This window comes from Camelus ferus, chromosome 21 (genome assembly GCF_009834535.1).
Source record: "Camelus ferus isolate YT-003-E chromosome 21, BCGSAC_Cfer_1.0, whole genome shotgun sequence".
In the NCBI taxonomy this organism is placed as follows: domain Eukaryota; kingdom Metazoa; phylum Chordata; class Mammalia; order Artiodactyla; family Camelidae; genus Camelus; species Camelus ferus.
In genome coordinates this window covers 29,768,530-29,787,254 of record NC_045716.1, presented here as the reverse complement: position 1 = coordinate 29,787,254, position 18,725 = coordinate 29,768,530, and the positions used below count along the sequence as shown (strand labels likewise).

The 18,725-nt window shown below is 57.3% G+C and overlaps 2 protein-coding genes across 5 annotated transcripts; one reads left to right on the top strand and one right to left on the bottom strand.

The window, feature by feature from the left end:
* The first annotated feature begins 621 nt into the window (after positions 1-621).
* LOC102507029 (5-hydroxyisourate hydrolase-like) lies at positions 622-8,148 on the top strand. 3 transcript variants are annotated; one of them, XR_004314102.1, is made up of 5 exons: positions 622-805; positions 1,183-1,379; positions 2,579-2,714; positions 3,129-5,744; positions 5,870-8,148. XR_004314102.1 is itself a non-coding variant. In XM_014560323.2 (4 exons), the coding sequence occupies exons 1-4, from the start codon at positions 746-748 to the stop codon at positions 3,234-3,236; spliced, it is 444 nt and encodes a 147-aa protein (XP_014415809.1). In that variant the 5' UTR covers positions 640-745; the 3' UTR covers positions 3,237-3,438. The 3 variants fall into 3 exon arrangements, 2 of the variants coding, with proteins under 2 accessions (XP_014415809.1, XP_032320616.1); XM_014560323.2 differs by lacking the exon at positions 5,870-8,148 and having other exon boundaries at positions 640-805; positions 1,240-1,379; positions 3,129-3,438; XM_032464725.1 differs by lacking the exon at positions 5,870-8,148 and having other exon boundaries at positions 659-805; positions 3,147-3,438.
* On the bottom strand, positions 2,223-17,476 carry GAS8 (growth arrest specific 8). Of its 2 annotated transcripts, XM_032464724.1 has the most exons (11): positions 17,369-17,476; positions 15,386-15,472; positions 13,231-13,428; positions 12,637-12,843; positions 11,058-11,112; positions 10,219-10,424; positions 9,680-9,847; positions 9,294-9,380; positions 7,458-7,667; positions 5,810-5,875; positions 2,223-3,816 (listed from the first exon to the last, which is right to left on the bottom strand). In XM_032464724.1, exons 1-11 carry the CDS (start codon positions 17,369-17,371, stop codon positions 3,667-3,669), a joined length of 1,437 nt encoding a protein of 478 aa, XP_032320615.1. In that variant the 5' UTR covers positions 17,372-17,476; the 3' UTR covers positions 2,223-3,666. The 2 variants fall into 2 exon arrangements, with proteins under 2 accessions (XP_032320615.1, XP_032320614.1); XM_032464723.1 differs by lacking the exon at positions 2,223-3,816 and having other exon boundaries at positions 5,437-5,875.
* Positions 17,477-18,725: the final 1,249 nt, after the last annotated feature.

Sequence of the window (18,725 nt, the reverse complement as noted above, 5' to 3'; positions counted from 1 at the left end):
TCATATAATATGCCAATCTGATGATGGATTCTCTCCTGTTTATTCAGCCTTGCCTCTTGCTCCTCTCATGTCTGCGCATACCAGACCCTCCTGTCAGTGTGCAGAGGCCCCTGCTCCTCGGGGGTCGAGGGCCAGAAGGGTAAGAGGGGCAGGTGGTGCAACCACAAGGTGTCAGCTCTGGGGCCTTTACGGCCGGAGGCACCATGGCGTGGCCTATCGGGGCTCCCATGAAATCCCAACAGATCCCAGGGGAAAAAATCTAGGCAAGTTCAGGGACCGGCAGGGACGTGGGCCGGGCCTCCCCGCCCCGCCCCCAAACCTCTGAGCCACTCTCTGTCCGGTTCCTGCGGGGCGGGGGCGGCAGCCCCGCCCCGCGCCCCACCCCCAAGTTCCTGCAGGCCCACTCCACTTCTGGCCTGGGAGGGGCCTCCGCGCCCCGGTAGGTCTGTGCGCCCCGCTCGCCCACACCCCCTACTCGCGAGCCAAGCCCACGGGTCCCTGGGGGAGGAGGGCACCGAGGTGAGGCCGCCCCCGCGATCTGGACGGGCCTCCCCCTCCCTTTAGCTCTGCCCAGGGTTTGGTCAGACACGTGGCCTCTGGGGCCCGGGAGGTGCCACGGGCAGGGCAGGACAGGGCAGGGACCGGCCCCGGGAGGTGCCTGATTCTTGGGTCCGCCTCCCATTCTGGGGGTGGCAGCGGTGACGTGACTTCTAGCCAACTCGCCCAGTCCCCAAGCCTGCCCGGCATGAGCTCCAGGGCTGCCCTGCGGCTCCGGACACTCCAGGGACACCTGGGCTCCCCGGAGGTAGGGGGAACCCCGAGACTCAGAGCTCCTGACCTCTCCTCTGCCTGGGGCCGAGGTTGGAGGTGACCCATGAGCCAGCAGACACAGCTGGGTTCTGAGACAACCCAGTCTGGCCACCCACAGCTGCCACTTACTGGCTGGAAGGAGGGTCTGGGGGAGCCTCTGGGTGTGCAGCCCCTTCAGTGGCTGGGTGGAGAGAGGCTAGTGGGAAAGGGGCCCAGGTCAGCATTCTCTATTTCAGTGTGTTAACATGCAGCCTCATGGGGCTGGCTTGGCAATTTCACCCCACACCCCACCTCCGTCCCCCAGGGCCCAGGGGCAGTTTGGGACTTTGTACCCTGGGAGCTGTTTACTCTAAGGCTGCTGCCTCTTGCCAGTTGGTGTGGACACAAGGTTGGCTCCAGACGCTCATTCCTGTCCCTCTCATGGCCCAGGGCAGAGGCATGGAGTCAGTCAGCAGCCCACTGACTACACATGTGCTGGATACTGTCTCAGGGCTCCCGGCCCAGGGCCTCTGCCTCCGTCTGTCCAGGCTTGAGGATCATGGCCAGCAGTGGACTGAGCTGAGGAAAAGGTACGAGGGAGGTCTGGGGTAGGACTCAAGTCCAGGCTATCTCCCCCCAGCGCAGGGCCAGGTGAAGGGGTGCAGGCACTGAGGGCAGGTGGCAGGGCTGACCACAGCCAGCCTGTGTAGCCCTGGTCGGGGCTCACACCCAAGGGCCTGCTGGGGTGGGGAACGGGATCTGCTCTCCCTACAGGCTGCGCTGTTGAGGCCTGAGGTGGAATCTGAAAGGCCCCTTGTCACCATGATTGACAGGTAACATGTCCCGGGCAACACAGGGCACTGTATGCTCTTCTCTCTGTGCACAAACACCATGGTCACTCCTCCTATGGACTGGAAACAGGCAGCAAGAGGAGTCCCTGGGCAGCGCTGGGCCCTTGCCCCAGGCTCAGGCTCAGGCTCTGCTGGGGGAGGTCCAGCCCAGGCTGGCTGGCGTCCAGGGTTGGCCCTGTGAGCAGGTTGCCCTGACCCTCGGTCTTGAAGGAGGCCACTCCCTCTGGTGGTGGGGGGTGGGAGGCTGGACCCCAAAGGGTCAGGGCCTGAGGGCATGAAGCCCTTCAGATGGGTCCAGATCCTGTCTGAGTGGTCAGCTCTGGCCTTGGGAGAAACTCGTGGAGCCCGGGGGATCATAGAGACCCACTCTCAGCTCCCCCTACACTATGCAGGTAAGTGCTGCCCTTTCTAACCACAGCACAGACACTGGAGAGCATGGCTAGAGGTGACTGGGAGCTCATCAGTGGGCAGAGGCCCTGAGAACCCTCCACTGGTGCAGCTGGACACAGACTACAGTGCAGATGCAGTGTGGGCAGTTACTGACCCAGAAAGCCACGCGTAATAAATGAAAAGTGCAGGTTATAAGACAGCATGAGTAGTATAATCCACTTTTCTTGTTTGTAAATAAGTATACTTAGGCATAGAGAGAAATCTGAAAAATATATATGCCAAATATAAAGTGATTATTGCTCACGGGGTAGACTATGGCAGATTTTTTTTCCCCCTTTCTGCTTCTCTCTGATTTCCTGAAAACACAATGCAGTGGTGTCCCTGGGCTGCTCCAGAACCTGTCCTGCTGCGGAGCCATCCAGGCCCTGCTCACCAAAGTCTAAGTCAGGCCACGGGGACATCTGAGACCACTGGGCGCACAGACTGAGGAGGCCCAGGCACGGGGGCTCCTTGCCCCACTCTGCAGCACCCTCCCCTGTTCTCCCCAGCTACACCAACCCCGACGGCCGCTGTCCCGGGCTCCTGCCGCCAGGCCAGGTGAAGACGGGCACCTACAAGCTGTCCTTCGACACGGAGGGCTACTGGAAGGAGAGGGGCCAGGAGAGCTTCTACCCCTACGTGGAGGTAAGGGCCAGACGGGTGGAGGCCCATGAATCACTGAGACCCGCAGACTGGTCCTGATTCTTCCACCTCACCTGCTTTGAGCTCCCATAAGAAAGGCATGCAGGGACTTGACCAGAACACACCTGTCCCTGCCCTGCCCCAGGGTCAGGCTGTGGGGGGGCAGGGCAGAGGGTGACTCAGCCTCTGTGGACACCGCGCCCCATTCTGCTCACTGTCCCCCTTCACCTGACCTGTTCAGGGTGGACTCTGGGGACCTACAGGCCCGTGGGCCCTTCCGGTCAATTGCTTCCTCTGGGGAGGACTGGGCCCCACCCACAGCCCTCCCACTGGCCCTGGGGCTCCTGCCCCCTTCCCAGGCAGCCCTGGGGCCAGGTGCTGGTGCACTACTTGCTGCCCTGCCCCCGCCCCTCCCAGTGCCTCCTCTGTTCTCAGGTCGTTTTCACCATCACAAACGAGACCCACAAGTTCCACGTGCCCCTGCTGCTGAGCCCATGGTCTTACACCACATACCGAGGGAGCTAGTGGCTGAGCCATTGTCGCGCCACTGACCACCAGCTGGCCTACGAGTGCAGACCCCGTCACCGTGGCAGGCTGAGCCGCTCCCAACCAGCACAGTGAGCTCCGGGCTCTCACTCCTGGGGTGTTCTGGCCCCGTCTCCCGGTGGCAGCTGTGACTCGGGCTTCGATAAAGTCAGTGTTGGCGTCTGTGAGGCGGCTGCAGTCACATGGCAGAGTTTGGCCCAGGGGGAGGGGTGGATGGGCACACAGACTGGACGGTCACTGGGGACGGAAGCAGACAGGGCGCTGAGGGTCCTGGAGGTGCCCCTCTACACAGCCATGGGACAGGACACAGCACGTGTGAAAACCTTCATTCGCCGACGACACACACCTACAGATACCTGCTGTCCTTGGTGCTTAATGGGGTCTTCCAGGGAGCGGCCCCGGGCAGGCGCTATGTTGGGGTGCCCACAAGTCCTGCTGGGCCCTGGCCCAGCATCTGCCCCATCACAGCCGTCTCCAGGGGCTTGAAGCCCACGTTGTCCAGGGGGACCCCAAAAGCCAGGAGCTTTGCCTCGTAGGTGCGCAGCAAGTCGTTGTGGGCCTGTGGGGACAGGGCAGCGTCAGGGGCGGGCAGCACAAGGCAGGTCCTCGCCCAGGCTCCCCCCAGCCTCACGGAGGGGTGGGAGTGTGATGCGTCCGCCAGCTGACCCCTGCCAGCTGCTTACCGCACCGGACCCACACCACACACGTTCGTTTAAGTCTGAAGATCTAACTGGCTTTATTCAGCAATTCATGAGCCCCATCATCCCATCTAGTGAATGGAAGGGCACCCCAAGGACTACACAGTGGAGGTTTTTATAGGCACCCGGAGGATAGGACAAGGACGTGAAAAGGGTAGGTAATTTGAGGCAAAGGCACCTTCCCTTAGGGGAGGCAGAGAGTCAGACAGTTGACTTCCCTAGTGCTGACCAGAAAGTTCCAGGCTGCTGGGTTTAAATTTCCACTCCTGGAGAGGCTGAGACTGCAGTTATGTCAGGTGTGAAGGTTGGTGGGGTTAGCATGAGCGACTGCATTTGGGGCTTTCTGTTTCTTTAAACAATTCCCCCCTTTTGGTCAGACTCTTAGCCTGAGAGATGTGATCAGCATTTAAGACGTCAGTGCCACTCAGCTCTGCCTGCATTCTCACAGCTTTTGCTGATCCTGGTTTTTGGTTTGTTTTGGAATCTCTGAGATTCACAGCTCAAGACTTCAGGTCACATTTGTTCAGTCTGTCATTCCTCACGTTACTTTTTCAACATTCCAGTCTTAAGGAGATCATTTGCTTGGTGGTTAGTGGCTGCAAACATGCACTTAGGGCTTTTGAGGAAACCCGGTGCACAAGGGGGATTATTATGGACGGTGGTTCCCTGTGGGCATCCCTCCCTCAGGCTCAGCAACCCCGACTTCCCAGGGATGGCCTTCCCTGCTCCCGTCCCACAAGCATGGAGATCTGGGCAACAATGCGGGTGGGGTTTCTGATCCCTCCCCTGGAAAGCAAGTGTTTTTAAAAGGCTAAGTTCCATCAGGTGGTTGTAAGGGTTTGAAGAGGTGATGCACATTAAACGCTTAGAGCCCAGCCTGACTCAGAGCAAAAGCTCAAAGGGGCTCGTCACCCTCACCACCATCAAGACGAGGTGCCACGCTTGGAGTCGAGTCAAGGGTGAGCAAGGTCGGGCTCCAGGAAGAACCTGGGGGCTGGATCTTGGCCCTCACCCGTCTCTGGGGTTCAGATCTCCTGGCAGGTCAGATGCAGGTTATGGAAATTCCCCCAAGCACTGCACACACCAGTACATGGCCCTAATGTTGTGCATGTAGTTATCAGGGGTGTCCAGAGCACCTGCGGGAGGTCTTGATGGGCAGGGAAGGCCCAGGGGACTTGGTGGTCACCAGGGAGCGCAGCGCCCATGACGGATGCTACCTTCATCCTGGGGCCCTAGGCTCATACGTCAGTTGTTCTTGTTGGGTGCCTGCTCTTGGGAAACGCGTCTGCAGGCAGCACTGTGTCTGTAGGCAGCACTGTGTCTGCAACCCCACAGGCGAAGCCCTGACAGAGCCATGGGCTCAGCTAAGCTGAGGACCCTGGTGCTGGCTCAGGCCTCCTGGGTGCGTGGCAGAGACAGCAGCAGGGTCAAGGCGCTGCCCTCCCCAACTGCAGGAGGTCTCCGTGTGTGGCTTTCACTAGACTTACAGAGGAGTCAGCAAAGGTCAGAGCCCTAACTCCCCTGCTTGGAGGACGTTGACATTAACCTGGGGGAGCACAGAAGAGCCCCTACTTTGCCCCAGGGACCAGACCAGCACCGTGGTGCCAGAGCAAGAGTCAGACAGGGAGGCAGGGATAGAGACTGCTGGACAAGACACCAGATGTGCACTGGGCAGGCCCTCAAGGACACCAGGACAGTGGCCGGAGCTGTGGGGATGTGCTCCAGCCACAGCCAGCCCAGGTGTCCCTGGGCTGGCACAGATGGCCTCAGGCTGTGTTGGATCCCAAAGGTAAAGACCAGGGACTGTCCTGGGTGAGGGAGGGTCCCTGGGGGTAGGAGGGGGGCCCCTCGCACCTTGCAGACCCGGGCCAGCTCATACTGCAAGTCCTTGATCGTGCTGTTCTTCGATTCCAGAACATCCTGAGGAGAGAAAGGAGGACAGGGTATCACGGCCTAGCTCCATCCGTGTGTTCGTCCACACGGGGAGTGGCTGGAGAGGAAAGGTCTCCCGTGGAAGCGGGGTCTGCCTCCCATGAAAAAAGTGCCCCGATGGTGAGAAGAGGCAGCCTGACCCGCTTCTGGGGCCGCCCGTGCTGTCGATCTCGTCCCAGGGAAGCCCCTCCAGCCCCCACCGGCCGTGCCCTAGCCCACACACACAGCTGCGGCGACTGCGGTGGACGGGACTGGTTTTCACCCCTCCGTCAGTCACTGGCAGCACAGGGCCTCGTCCAGCTCTAAGACCAGCTGCCCCTCCCAAGAGGAGAGGAAGAAAGCCTTCCTCCCCTTTGTGATTCATACACGAACTGGGAAAAGGATGGAACAGAGCCCCCTGACCCAGGACCGTGGTGCTGCTGGCACAGACAAGCCCCTACCTGGTTGCAGGGCCCCAGCCCCAAGAGCCTGTCCCAGATAACCTGGGTCCCACAGGCACTGCTACGCACTGAGCCAGGACCCACCACTCTCACCGTGAGCAAACACCTGGTCTCAGCCAGAAGCATGGGCACATAACCTTGACCCCAGCCCCCTCCATCTGCAACAAGCCCTCCACCCTGCCCACACCCTGCCTGCCCTCCAGTTTCTGTCTGCCATCTCTGAACCAGAAGTTCTGTTTCTCTGTGACGGCAGAACAGACACAGACAGGGGCCTCCATCTGGAAGGATTTGTCTCCGAGACAAGCCAGCCTGCCCTCACTGCGCCTCAGTGGAGACATGCAGGCCAGCTATGGTCTGTGTCTGCCTCCCAGACCCCAGAGGAGCTGCCCCTGAGGCTACAGGTCACCTAGCCTGGCATCACCTGTCCTTTCTGTGACACCCCCTCCCAGGTCAGCAAGCAGAGAAGGCCCAGCTCCGGGCCTGCCAAGACTCCTCGGCTGGCCCAGCTGGCTCGTGGGCACCGGGGCCTCGTCTGTCCTGTTTACTGCTGTCTCTGTGCCCAGGACCGTCCCAGCACAGAGGAGTGCCACAGTGAACCCTGGACTCCTGGGTGAATGATGCTTCAGCCTCCACTCACGTGTAACACCCTCTGGGAAGCCTTCCCAGCACCCACGGCAAAGATGCACCCATGGCCCTGTGTTCTCCCACCCGCGGCTGAAACCAGCACATCTCAGGTCTCACACAGATGTGGCCTCGGCTGAGAGCTCAGGAGACTTGACCACCCCCAGGCCTATGTCTGGGTCCGTTGCCAGGGGTCCAAGGAGCTCAGGACAGAGGCTTGAGAGACTAAGGGCCTGACAGGCTAAGCTGGAACAGGCAGTGGACTCGGGCTAGAAGGGCCAGGAGGTTAAGGAGGGGCCGGGGAAGACCTCAGAGAGACCAGGGCAAAACAAATGAGCCCGGGGAGCTGACGGTGCACACAGGCTTGGGAGCTCGGGCCACAGGAAACCGAGGTGGCTGCGGGTCTCCACTGGAATGGCAGAGGCTGGACCACAGACAAGGAGCCCCGACCAGAGCCCAGGCCGGCCGCTGGGGGCAGGGGCACGGGGCGCTGGCCAGGACCCTCCTACCTCCAGCTTGCGGGACACAAGGGTCAGGGCCGCGGGATCCAGGTTGGAGGCCGCCAGCACCTCATTGAGCTGCACCTCCTTCTTCTCCACGGCGGTGTTCAGAGCCTGCACCTTGCGCTCCAAGACGAGGTTCTTGAAGCCCACCTTCTGCTGCACCTCCAGGATGGCCGCAGTGAACTTGCGGTACAGCTCATCCCGCTCCTGCTGCACCTGCAGGACGGGCTGTGTGGGCACCTCACCAGCAAGCCCCCTCCCACCTCTCTCCCTGGGCACAAAACACCACTTTCCCCGGCCCAGCCTCAGGCAGGTGGGTCTGATAGTCCGCACTGGCTGAGCCCCACTCTCGGTGACAGAATTAAAGGCGTGCAGCTGTCCACACCGTGGGAGGCAGAAGGAAACATCTCTAGGAAGGTGTCTCAGGAAGCAACAGAGACCCTGGTACCAGCTACAGATGCCCACAGAGGGGCTGGGGCCAGCCCTGCCCTGTGTCTGGGGGACCCCCCCTCCCTCTGCTGACCCAGATCCTTGAACCCACGTCTAGAGCCCTGGAGGGGGAGGGCATAGCTCAAGTGGTAGAGTGCACGCTTAGCATGTATGAGGTCCCAAGTTCAATCCCCAGTACTTCCTAAATAAACAAACAAACAAACAAACAAATAAAGCCCTGGAGCCAACTGCCTGTCCATCAAGGAAAGGGTCCTTTTCATCTCCTGACTTTTAACTATGCACCATAAAAAAATCAAGACCTCATAGGAGTGTGAAAAGTAAAGAGTGAACACCCCTTAACCCCACTTCCCGGAGGCTGCCATGTGAGCATTTGGTGTGACTCCTTCCGGAATGTTCTCCATACCTGTAAAAACACGTTATCACCACTAGGACGGGAAGAGGGCTGAGCTGAAACCCTTCTGACTACTGTGTCGAATTCTCAACATTTGCTTCAATCCTCTCCCCATCCCTTTGGTCTTTACAATGTAACCATGTTCCTGGTTTCCTGAGGAGAGGCTGACTTTCTTACGTACCACATGCAAATGGAAGAGGGGGTGGCAGACAGCACGGGCCCCAGCACAGGCCTCTGCCTGCCCTGACCCTCTCTTCCCACTCATACCCACCGTGACCAGCAAGGAGGGGCATCCCTGCAGCTCACAGAAACCTCAGAAAAGCACACTCAGTGAGACATTTTCCCACTCAGTCACGTCGGCAGAGACCTAGCGTGGGCAGGGGGTGGTCCCTCGGGCACTTTGGGTGGGATTACAACTCTGAACAGCCCTCTGAGCACACTACCCACATTCTGAACGCTAACCTTATGGCCCAGTAATCCCACTTCAAGGAAAAGACTCACAGGTGCACAAATATGAACTTAAAAGGATGCTTGTAACAGCAAAGGCCGCTCTACAGGTACCCCTTGGAGAAAGGCACACACACGGGGGTGTGAAACTGGGTGTGGAAGGCACGACCCCACATCTGTAAAGCTCAGAGTCGTTCCAGTGCCAGGACACACGAGAAGTCTGGAAGGAGACCTAGGAAGCTGCTACCATTTGTGAGGACCAGCCCTGCACAGCCCACACAATGCCTTACAATGCACACATAAAAATATAGTCTTAGAAACATACACAGGGATGAAAAAACTACTTCCTTCAAGGGGCCAGGCCCTCTGTGTGTTTCAGAGGTGAGCCCGAGGGGACAGAAGTGGGTACCACCCGTTTCCCACCAGGGAACTGCTCTCTGGGAGACAACGTGCCCAGGAGCCCAGCACCACACCAGGCCGTCCTGGGAACAGCTGCAGGAGGCAGGGCAGCAGGACCACCTGCTCCGGCAGGGTCCCACCCAGCATCCACCCACCTTGATGAAACGCTGCTCCAGCACCTCGTGCTCCCACTGCAGGCTCTTCAGCTCCTTCTCAGTGACTTTCAGACGTGCTTTCGTGCACTGGAGACGACACAGGGGTGGGATCAGAAAGCGCTCACGATTCAGACACCCACATGGTGCAGGCCCAGCGATGCCAGGCCAAGATCACTGTCAGAGAGAACAGGCCCAAAGCCACCGGTGGCTTAGCCCCATCCCGGTGGGTGGCAAGACCACCCGTCTCCCGGGATAGGGGCCAACTTCACGTGCCCCCAGAAGGACACCAGCACAGACAGGAGAGGCTCAGCACCCGCCACCCCCAAGTGCCAGCCCTTCTGAGCCCAGGAGGAGGCCGAGGAGGCGACGGGCTGGGCAGGACCCACCACCAAGATCTGCTTGTCCCTCTCGTAGCTGCCGAGCCTCTTCTGCATGTCGGCCATCTCGTCCCGAGCCTTCTGCAGAGGGTCCGCCAGGCGCCGGTTCTGCGCGGACACCTCCATCATCTCCTTCTCCAGATGTTCCTCCTTCTTCCGCATATCCTCCATCTGCTCCTATCGGCCAAGAATGGGGTGGGGGGGGGGTCATCAGGCAGGACCAGGGGGCTGTGGCCTAAGGGTCCTGCCGGCCAAGTGAGGACCTAGACCCATTTTATGTGTAAACACAGAGTATTTTTTTCAGTTTTACTTATTCTGAACTTTCTAGTAATGCAGCCTCCACGCACACTGAGAGGTGACCCCCAGGGGCATTCTCCATCAGTGCTGGCACCAGGGTGACGACACCACCACTGGCCCTGTCTGAGGTGGGACGCACCTGCATGTTCACCGTCTCATGCCTCCCCCCCACCGCCGCCGGCTCAGACAGCGCCCTGACGCAGCCACGTTGCAGAGCCGGCGTGCCTGTGCCAACTGAGACGGCGGGGCACCTTGAGGGAGCTGATGAGCGCCAGGTTGTTGAGTGTGATGTCGTTGTAGTAGTTCCTGACGTCCGCGAAGGCCTCCTCGTGGCGCTGCATCAGCGCGCTGATCTGGCTGTTCTTCCTCTCCTCTACCTCGTGGACCTCCGTCTTCCTGCGCAGGTCTAGCTCGTCCCTAAGCATCTTCATCTTCTTATCGTACTTGGCCTCAATTTCTGAAAGGCAGCACACACAGGGCAGCTTAGCAGATGGACAGGTGGCCCGTGGCTGCAAGAACAGAATCCGTGACCAGGGCCCAAGAAGCCTCAGGACGGCGGCTGCACAGACAAGCCTGCCGGGAACAGGACGGCTCCGGGGCAGCTCTCTGCTGACATCACAGCTGACGTCAGCACACACACCAGCCTGCCTTCCTCTGCCTCGGAGGCACTGCTGATCAGCCCCTGACTCAGGGCTCCCCACAGCTGAGTGTCAGCTGACCCAGTGGGCACTAACCACGGCCTGGGCGGCCATTCAGCCAGACTGTGGGGCTGTATTAGCAAACCAGACAGACTTCTGAAATCGGACGCCAGGAGACATGGCGTGCAGCCCATTCATGAGACTGAGTAACTGCCACCTGCTCCTGTGGATTTGTGTCAGGGTGGGGAAGTGGGTGGTCATCACAGCCTCCAACTCACATGGAAGTAAGCTGTTCTGGGATCGGAGCAGCCCGTCAGCCCTGGAAATATCAGGTTCTCTCTCTCTGCAGGCCTGGGCTGCTCTAGCCGGGGTTATGTGCCCTGGGTTCACAAGCGCTCACAGTCAACTACTTTCTGACAGGAGGGCTATGGCAGCATCACGCACAGACTTACCCCGCACTTGCCTCTCAAAGTCATTCCTCATCTTGGTTATCTCCTCCATGTGTTTCTGCAAAGGCAGGAGCCAACACTGACTGCAGGTCTGACAGGCCAGACACCAGCCTGTGGGCCTGGCCCTGCTCCTCACGGGCACAGAAAACCCAGCTCAGTAAACCTGTGCTGCTTCTGGTGGGGTCCCCTCACCTCCAAGCTCAAGGACCAAGCCCAGAGTAAAAAGGTTCTGGAAAATTCCACGTTTCATGATGGACTTCCCTCAGCTCGTTTTCTTAGCTTGAGACAGTGTTGACCAAGCTGACCCCCGATCGTGCTCAGCCCAACCTGCCCACAAGCTTGAGAGCAGAGGCCAAATCCAGGTGTCTGCCAACCTGCTTTAGCAGTGGCTTAGAACAGCATTAAAAGTTACTTTAATAGACACATACATTTTGAATAAAATGTTTATATTTGAGAGCAGTAATTTCATGCACAGGGGAACTCAAGACCACAGAACTCCACATCTTGGCCTCAGGTAAGCAGACAGCCTCCCACCACCATATTCACTGGAAGCCAGCCACTCTGCACTTCTGTCAAAAGAGACCAGACAGTTCTTGACGGTCCAAGACTTCAACACCTTCGAGCTTCACTGGGAAGTCTGCAATGTTACTCATTTTTTTTTCCAGATTCAGTTGAGGCTGGGCTGCCTCCAGACCTGAGGCAAATGTCAACCCACAGCCAGTAAGAACCTTGAAAACTAAAGGTGGCCACATCCTTCCTTTTCCCAAACCCTTCAAAGGTACCTGACTCAGCCAGGGTCAAAGCCCCAGTCCTACCTCCCCAGCTTACTCGTTCCTCACTCCTCTGGGCCTTCACACTGGTCCACCCCCAACCCTCCTAATGGCCTGGACCCCCAGCCTGGCTCAGCCCCAACCTTCCCCCAGGTTTGCCCACCTTCTCAATGAATTCCCAGAACTCCTTGTAGAAAAATGCAACCCAGCCCCATCCCCGGTCCCTCCCCCCACACTGTGCTCCTCCTGTAGCCCTTCTGCCCATGGATGCGCTACGTGTATTGGACCATTTATCTGCCTTACATGCAGTCTCTCCTTTTTAGACCATCAGCCACAGGTGGGCAGGCATTTCATCAGCCCTGTCCTCTGTGTCCCCTGAGATCAGAGGACCTGGCAACTTACAGGCCTTCTAGAATGAATTCCACCCTCCACGCCAGCTTCCCTCAGAAAGGACCAAAGAGCCTCAAAGGTCAGTGAGGTGCTGCTGTGAGCACAGCCCACATGACAACCTGCTGTGGCTGCTGGAGGGCTGGAGACTTAGCCCACGTTGGTGCCCGTGTGTGTGTGTCTGGGGTCAGGGGTCACCAGCACACAGCAGGGACCTTGGGCTGGACTTCCTTTTTGGAAAATCAACTTGTTGCTCAGGTCTGAGACAGAATTCTGCATTTGGCCCTCAAATGGAGTCTGCTTGGCTGCATGCTGTTGTTGTTTTAGTATTTCAATTAATTGCCAAAATGTGGGAGTTTTTACACAAAAGTATGAACTCTCGGTTGTGGCTGAATCATCGGCATTCACGGCCTCCTGGGACCTACCAGCCGCAGGTTCTTTACCACCACCTCATTGGCCAGTTCCTGCTCCTTCAGCTCCACCTTCAGCGCCCGCATGTCCCTACGCAGGGCCCCCTCCTGCGTGCGGTGCTCCTTCTGGGCCAGCTTCATGACCACGGTGCCCTCAGCCTTCATCTCTGTCAGGTTGTTCTGATGCTCATACAGCAGGTGCTTCACCTTCTGTTTATAGACCTGCAGGGGGTGGGGGCACCACTGCTCACCTGCACACATCTGCTTACATGCTCACCCACATGTACACATGCTCGCCTGCACATACCTTCTCATGTTTACACATGCACACCTGCACACACCTCATCTGCTCACATGCTCACCTGTACACACACTCACCTGCACACACCTGCTCACACCTTCTCACGTGTACACACGCTCACCTGCATACACTCACCTGCACACATACGTGCTTTTTCATTAAAAAATACTTTCGGGTTCCCAGTGTCAAGGACACAAAGGGCTGTCACCCCCAAAGCAAGGAGAGACACGCCCTGGCCCAGCTCCTCTGCTCCCGTGTGGGGACTCCCGTGGGGACTCCCGTGGGGACAGCGGGACGGCCCCACTCACCTTGATCTCCACCTGGTGCCTCTCCTCGGCCTCCTCCATTTCCCGGTCCTTGTTCCGCAGTTCAGCCTTCTTCTCCTCCAGCTGCCTCCGCGTGATCTCCCAGAAGGTGTGGATCTTGTCCCGCTCCAGCTGGAAGTAGTTGCGTTCCTCCCGCTCGCGGTCCAGCTCCTCCCGGATGCGGCCCATGTGCTCCTCCACCTGGCCGGGCAGAGCTGAGCGGTGGAGGCAGCCGGCAGGGGCCCAACCACCGCCAGGGGAATGTGCACAGAGAAAGCCAGGAAGAAAGGCAGGGGCTCCTCTCAACTAACAGTAGACACAAGCTAAAATAAAGAGGTTAAAATTTGGCGCGGGGGAAGGCTCAGAGACAGGGCATAGTCAGTAAATAGCAGAAATCTCTTGTGTTTGGCCAACAGTCATAAAATGATTATATCCTTTTCTCATTCCTGGGAATTTACACTAAAGAAATCTGTCAAAAGAACACAGGATCTTTCTGCTCAAAGATGTTAGCTACACAATTATTACAACAGCAAAAAAATTAAAAAGGAAACAATCTAAGGTGATTTTAAACAGGGGAATGGTTGAGAAATTAGAGGACAGCAACAGAAGATGATGTGGCCCAAAGGCACAAAGACACAAGCATGGTGTCAGCACGCTCACAAAACAATGCTAAATGAGCTAAAAGACATGCACCTGTAAAGATATACACCAAGCAAAAACCAGTAGACCCCTTACAGCCAGGAGGGTTTGGTCCAGAGCCAACTACAAATCTGCAAATAGGTTAAAGAAAAAAAAAAATAGGACAGATTCCCAGTTTCCTGGGAATTCGTTACCTTCTGAGCTTTACCTCAGCCACTCATTGTAACGTTTTTCTCTTTTGAAAACCCTGTTCTCCACATTTCTCAGTTCAAGAGAGGGCCAAGACAACAAGCAACCACAGAGGGGCAGCGGGAGGCTCTGAGGTGAGGAGCCTGGGTGGGGCCTGGCCCCCTGTGAGGGAGGCGTCGCACTGCCGGACGTGACCTTCACGTCAGGGACCTCTAGTGTCACTCAAACAGTCTAACCCAGGCTCCTCCCTACTCTGACTGGCTCACACTGGCTGTTCCATCACTTGATTTTTAGATTTCTTATGAATTGTTAGATTTCTCGCTTCCCTTAAAAAATCAGAAAACACGGCACTGGAGCCCAGTGCCCAGGGGGTACCCATCCAGTGAACTGACAGCAGCTGCCCCCAGTTCCTCACTCCTGCCTGGACCCAGGTGTCCCTGCCTGGAACACGCAACAGCAAGGCTCTGCTCTGCAGACCAACCACAGCTGTGTCAGTCCCATCCCCACAGCACAGGAAGTAAAAGAGGAGGCAAGAAACAGCTCAACTGTTGGGAGGATGCGACGGGCGACCCATTCTCCACGCGGCAGCCCCAGTGACCTCTCCAAAGCACAAGCCCGAAGCCTCCACCCTCTGCTTAAACTGCTGATGGTCTCCCTGCACATAAAATAAAGCCACTCCACCACCGCTCGGGGCTCTGCCAGCTCTCCAACTTCAGCTGATGCGACTCGTTCAGTCTCCTCTGATTGATTTCTTCATCTTAAAACTATCAAAACAAAGTAAGGGTCGTTTACACTAACACCAGAGTGCACGTCAGACGCTCGCGGACCACACTTGCTCTCATAGTTTGCACATGTTACAGTTTCCAGGCTCCTCTTAATTGAAATTGTAATTATACAGTCATGTTCTCTAGCCCTTAAATTCATCAGTGAACAAGTGGCTTAAAATAATTGGTAATGTTTCATGGCAAATCAAGTAAACAAGAACGCTATAAATGCACGTACAATGACAACAGCTCTGTAAGCATCAGGTGCTTGAGAAGTTAAGGATGAAAGGAAACACAGGAAATTTAAAATAGCTTTTATATCAGAAAACCATTTCCTTGCAAATTCCTACTACCCTATTAAAAAAAGTTCACCCACGTAGCTGTACTGCATTTTTTATAACACTTACTGCGCTTGCGAGCCCTGGGGGAGGCAGATCCTGGTGTGGGCAGACCTGCGGGAGCCACACTAAGGGGAGGTGGACGAAGACGTAGCGGGCAGTGGTCTGAAAGAGGTTCCCTCCCACCCCGACCCAGCGCTGGGCCCAGGCTCAGGCCGGCCTGCTCACCTGCTCCCTGCTCATGTCCTCCGGAGCAAGCCCGTCGACGACCGGGGTGCCTTTGGCTTTCCCTTTCTTCCCTTTCTTTTTCGGCGCCTGTGGTTAAAGAAGAGATGGTTGGGTGAGGAAGGGAGGCTCTGATGAATGACTTTGCCCTCTGGCTGGCTCTGATTCCCTCCCAGGGCTGTTTGGGAGAGGAATTCCTGTTCTGGAGCCTCTATCTACTGCCCACTCACTCATGCCCCCATCGGGGCCACATCACGCTGCCCTAAGGTTTCCCACCCTTAACCACATGCACATTCTGTTGACATCTCTGGAGCAGCAAGAACGCTTCCTTTTCAGAAGAGAATATGGTTTTCCCTCAGAAAGGGAGGGAAACTTGTCCCCAAAGCCACTCCTTGGTGTGACACAGACCTCCTTGGTGCGGATGTGAAATTTACTCACAAAGGAAGACCCCCCCCTCAGCGCACACTGTCCAACGTTGCCACATTGACTATAATCCTGGCAACTACCATAGAGAAACTGCCGTAAACAGTTCTGTAAGTGTAGGGAGAAATGCCCCCAGCAATAATCGAAACACAAAACTGCTTCAGAGAGCCATGGCCAGGAGAGCCGAGGCAGGTGGCAGGCAGTGTGGGCTGCTGGTGAGCCACCACGCAGAGCTGCTCGTCGTGCTGCCTTGCCTTTAGCAACTGTGACAGAGTAGGAGAGGCCAGCTCCCCTCCTCACTCCCTTCCCGGGGACACGCCAGCAGACACTGACCCTCTTCTGCCCTCCTGCCCTCCTGCCCTCACTTCTGTGAGACACTGTGATCCATGCTGCTCGGTCTACACGTCTCTGTGACATTTTTGTTACTTAAAAAAAAGTTTACGTGGAAATCTTAGAAAATGTAAAGAAACAAAAAGAAAAATGGGAAAATGACCCATATTCCCTCAAGCTAGTGACAGGAGATGTATTTTGGTCTTTTTCCAGTTGATTTTCAAAACACCCATACGCTCAAATCTTCACTCCTCATATACTGCCCTCTTTCTAACCGCTTTATTACAAGAAGTTCACCCCATCAGAAGATCTCAATGGTTTGTCACCATTCAGCACCTGGGACGTTCATAGAAGGCTGCAGGGCCTGGAGGAAGTGTCCTCCCCAACAGCCGATGCGTACCCTGCGGCACCTGCCTGGAAACTGAGTTGCCAACAACCCCAATATCATGACCGGGGCGGTAGGTGGCAGGGCAGGGGGTGGTGCAGTCAAGGGCCCTACTGCTCGGGGAGGGACAGGGATGGAGGACTGGAGAGGCAGCAAGCTCCCGCTTTGCTCTACCAGCCTGAATTCTCCCGGCCTCTCCAAGGAAACAGCCGTTCCTGTACCCTGAAGCTCTGCCCTAGGCACTCCATGGGCACTGTACCCGCTGTTAGGACCGTCTGGTGCAGAGGGTCCTCTAACCACCCCGGTATACCCCAGGCTCTGCTCCCAGAGAGTGGAGGTCCTAGGGTATCCCCTGCACCCGACTGTCCTCATGGGAATCCTGTGTCCCAGGCCCCTGAGAGGTGAGACACAAGGTCCCAAGGATCTGACCAACTGAGCCTTCCATTCCAGGTAGGAAATCCCCTTGACCCGGGTTCTCGCCAGGACACCGTGCACACGGCCCAGGGTCGGGCCGGGGCGGGGGTGGGGGGGTGTGGAACGGGAGTTCTCTGACCAGCCCTGTGAGCACAGGGTCCTGGAGAACCGGGGTGTCTCAGTTCAGCGCCAGGTGCGCGCGGGGACCAGGATCCGCAGCACCCTGGACACGCCCCACGAGAGCACCAAGTCCTCGACTTCAGGACCCCCGAGCGCAGGCCTCCCTGTCCCGGGGGCTCTGTGTGCACAGGTCCCGGGGGCCCAAGCTTCGCGTGCCACACTCTCTGCGCGCATGAGATCGCCGAGCTCAGGCCTCTCCGTCTGCGCGCAGAGCCCTCCGGAGCGGACCCTACGAGACTCCCAGCCCTCCTCACCATGGCTGCGGCCGTGCCGCCCCCGCCGCGACCGGCAGACGAGCTCGCCCGCCCGCCTGAGGCTGAGACGTCTCCAGACAACCGCCGAGGTCCCGCGCGAAGTCTCGAGGATCCTCGCGAGAATCCGCCCACCCACCGCGCCGGGCCCTGACAACGGCGGGAGCGCGTCCTTAGCAACGCGCTGGGCGGAGTCGGCAAGCTGGGCCGGCAGCTGGGCGTTGCCGTACGCTAGAGGTCCCCGATGCCCGTGAGCTCGGGTGGTTGCGGGTGTATCTTGTTTACTGAGGGTCTTCCCCTGCTACAACTTAAGGCCCGTGAGGTGGAGGAACTGTCTCCGTCCACTTCTTACCTACTGTATGTAGGTACGTCCGGTTCCTACACTGCGCAGCAGGTGCTCAATGAAGGATTCAGTGAGTGAGTGAGGGGAGGCAGAGGAAAGACCCGCCCCAGGGCTCCTGGATGTTATCCAAATGAGATTCGAATCTGGGCTGCGACTCTGCCTCTGGGCCTCGCCCCGCCTCCGCGCCCATCTTTGAAGATTCCTCCCACTTGATGCTGGAAAATAACTGGGTTTCCACAAACCCTCAGAAGAAAACAAAAATATGAAAGAAAAATATGTTCCAGCTAGGTCCAAAATTTTGAAATCAGCAAATGTCCCCTTCACAAAATTACCTGCTCTTCCTAAAGAGGCCCTGTCCTCATAGGAAAAACTAGAAACCCGTGCCAGACGTTTCCAGACAGGCGCTGCAGAAAAATTCATCAGTTCTGTTTCTAAACTTCTTGATCCGAAAACTGCTAACCACTCGAGGATTTCCAAAGCAACTTTCCCAACCCTCCCACCACCCAGTTACCTACACACGTCACTCCGTGTGACCCTGAAGGCGGAGTTTTCACAAGCAGGTTCTGTCTTTACACAGCATTTGCTGTCATTTTTCCACACCCTCAACTTTAACATCTTCCTAAATAGTGGTTTTGCAGCAGGTCATGTTTTCCCATCCGTTTTGGAATAAAGAAGATTCTCTCCCTAGAGAGCTGTGCTGGGGACAGAGTGAATAATTAAGAAAGGCTCAGGTGGGCTTGGGGCTGCAGGTCCCACCCAGGGAAGAAGATGCCTCATTAGCTGGGCTTCCTCAGGCTTCAGACACCCACAAAGTGGCGTGGAGCTGAGAGCCACAGTGATAAGCTGTGGCGGGGGTGGGGGGGGGGGGAAGCTTCCTGTTTGCTCGCCCAAGTCCCGATGGCTCATGGAGAGGAGCAGCCGGTTGGAAGGACCGTACTGACCCAGATCGCAGAGCCGTAATTTATTTATAGCAACTCAGAGCCTGTGTGAGGTCTGGTGTTGTCACTGGGTCTGAGC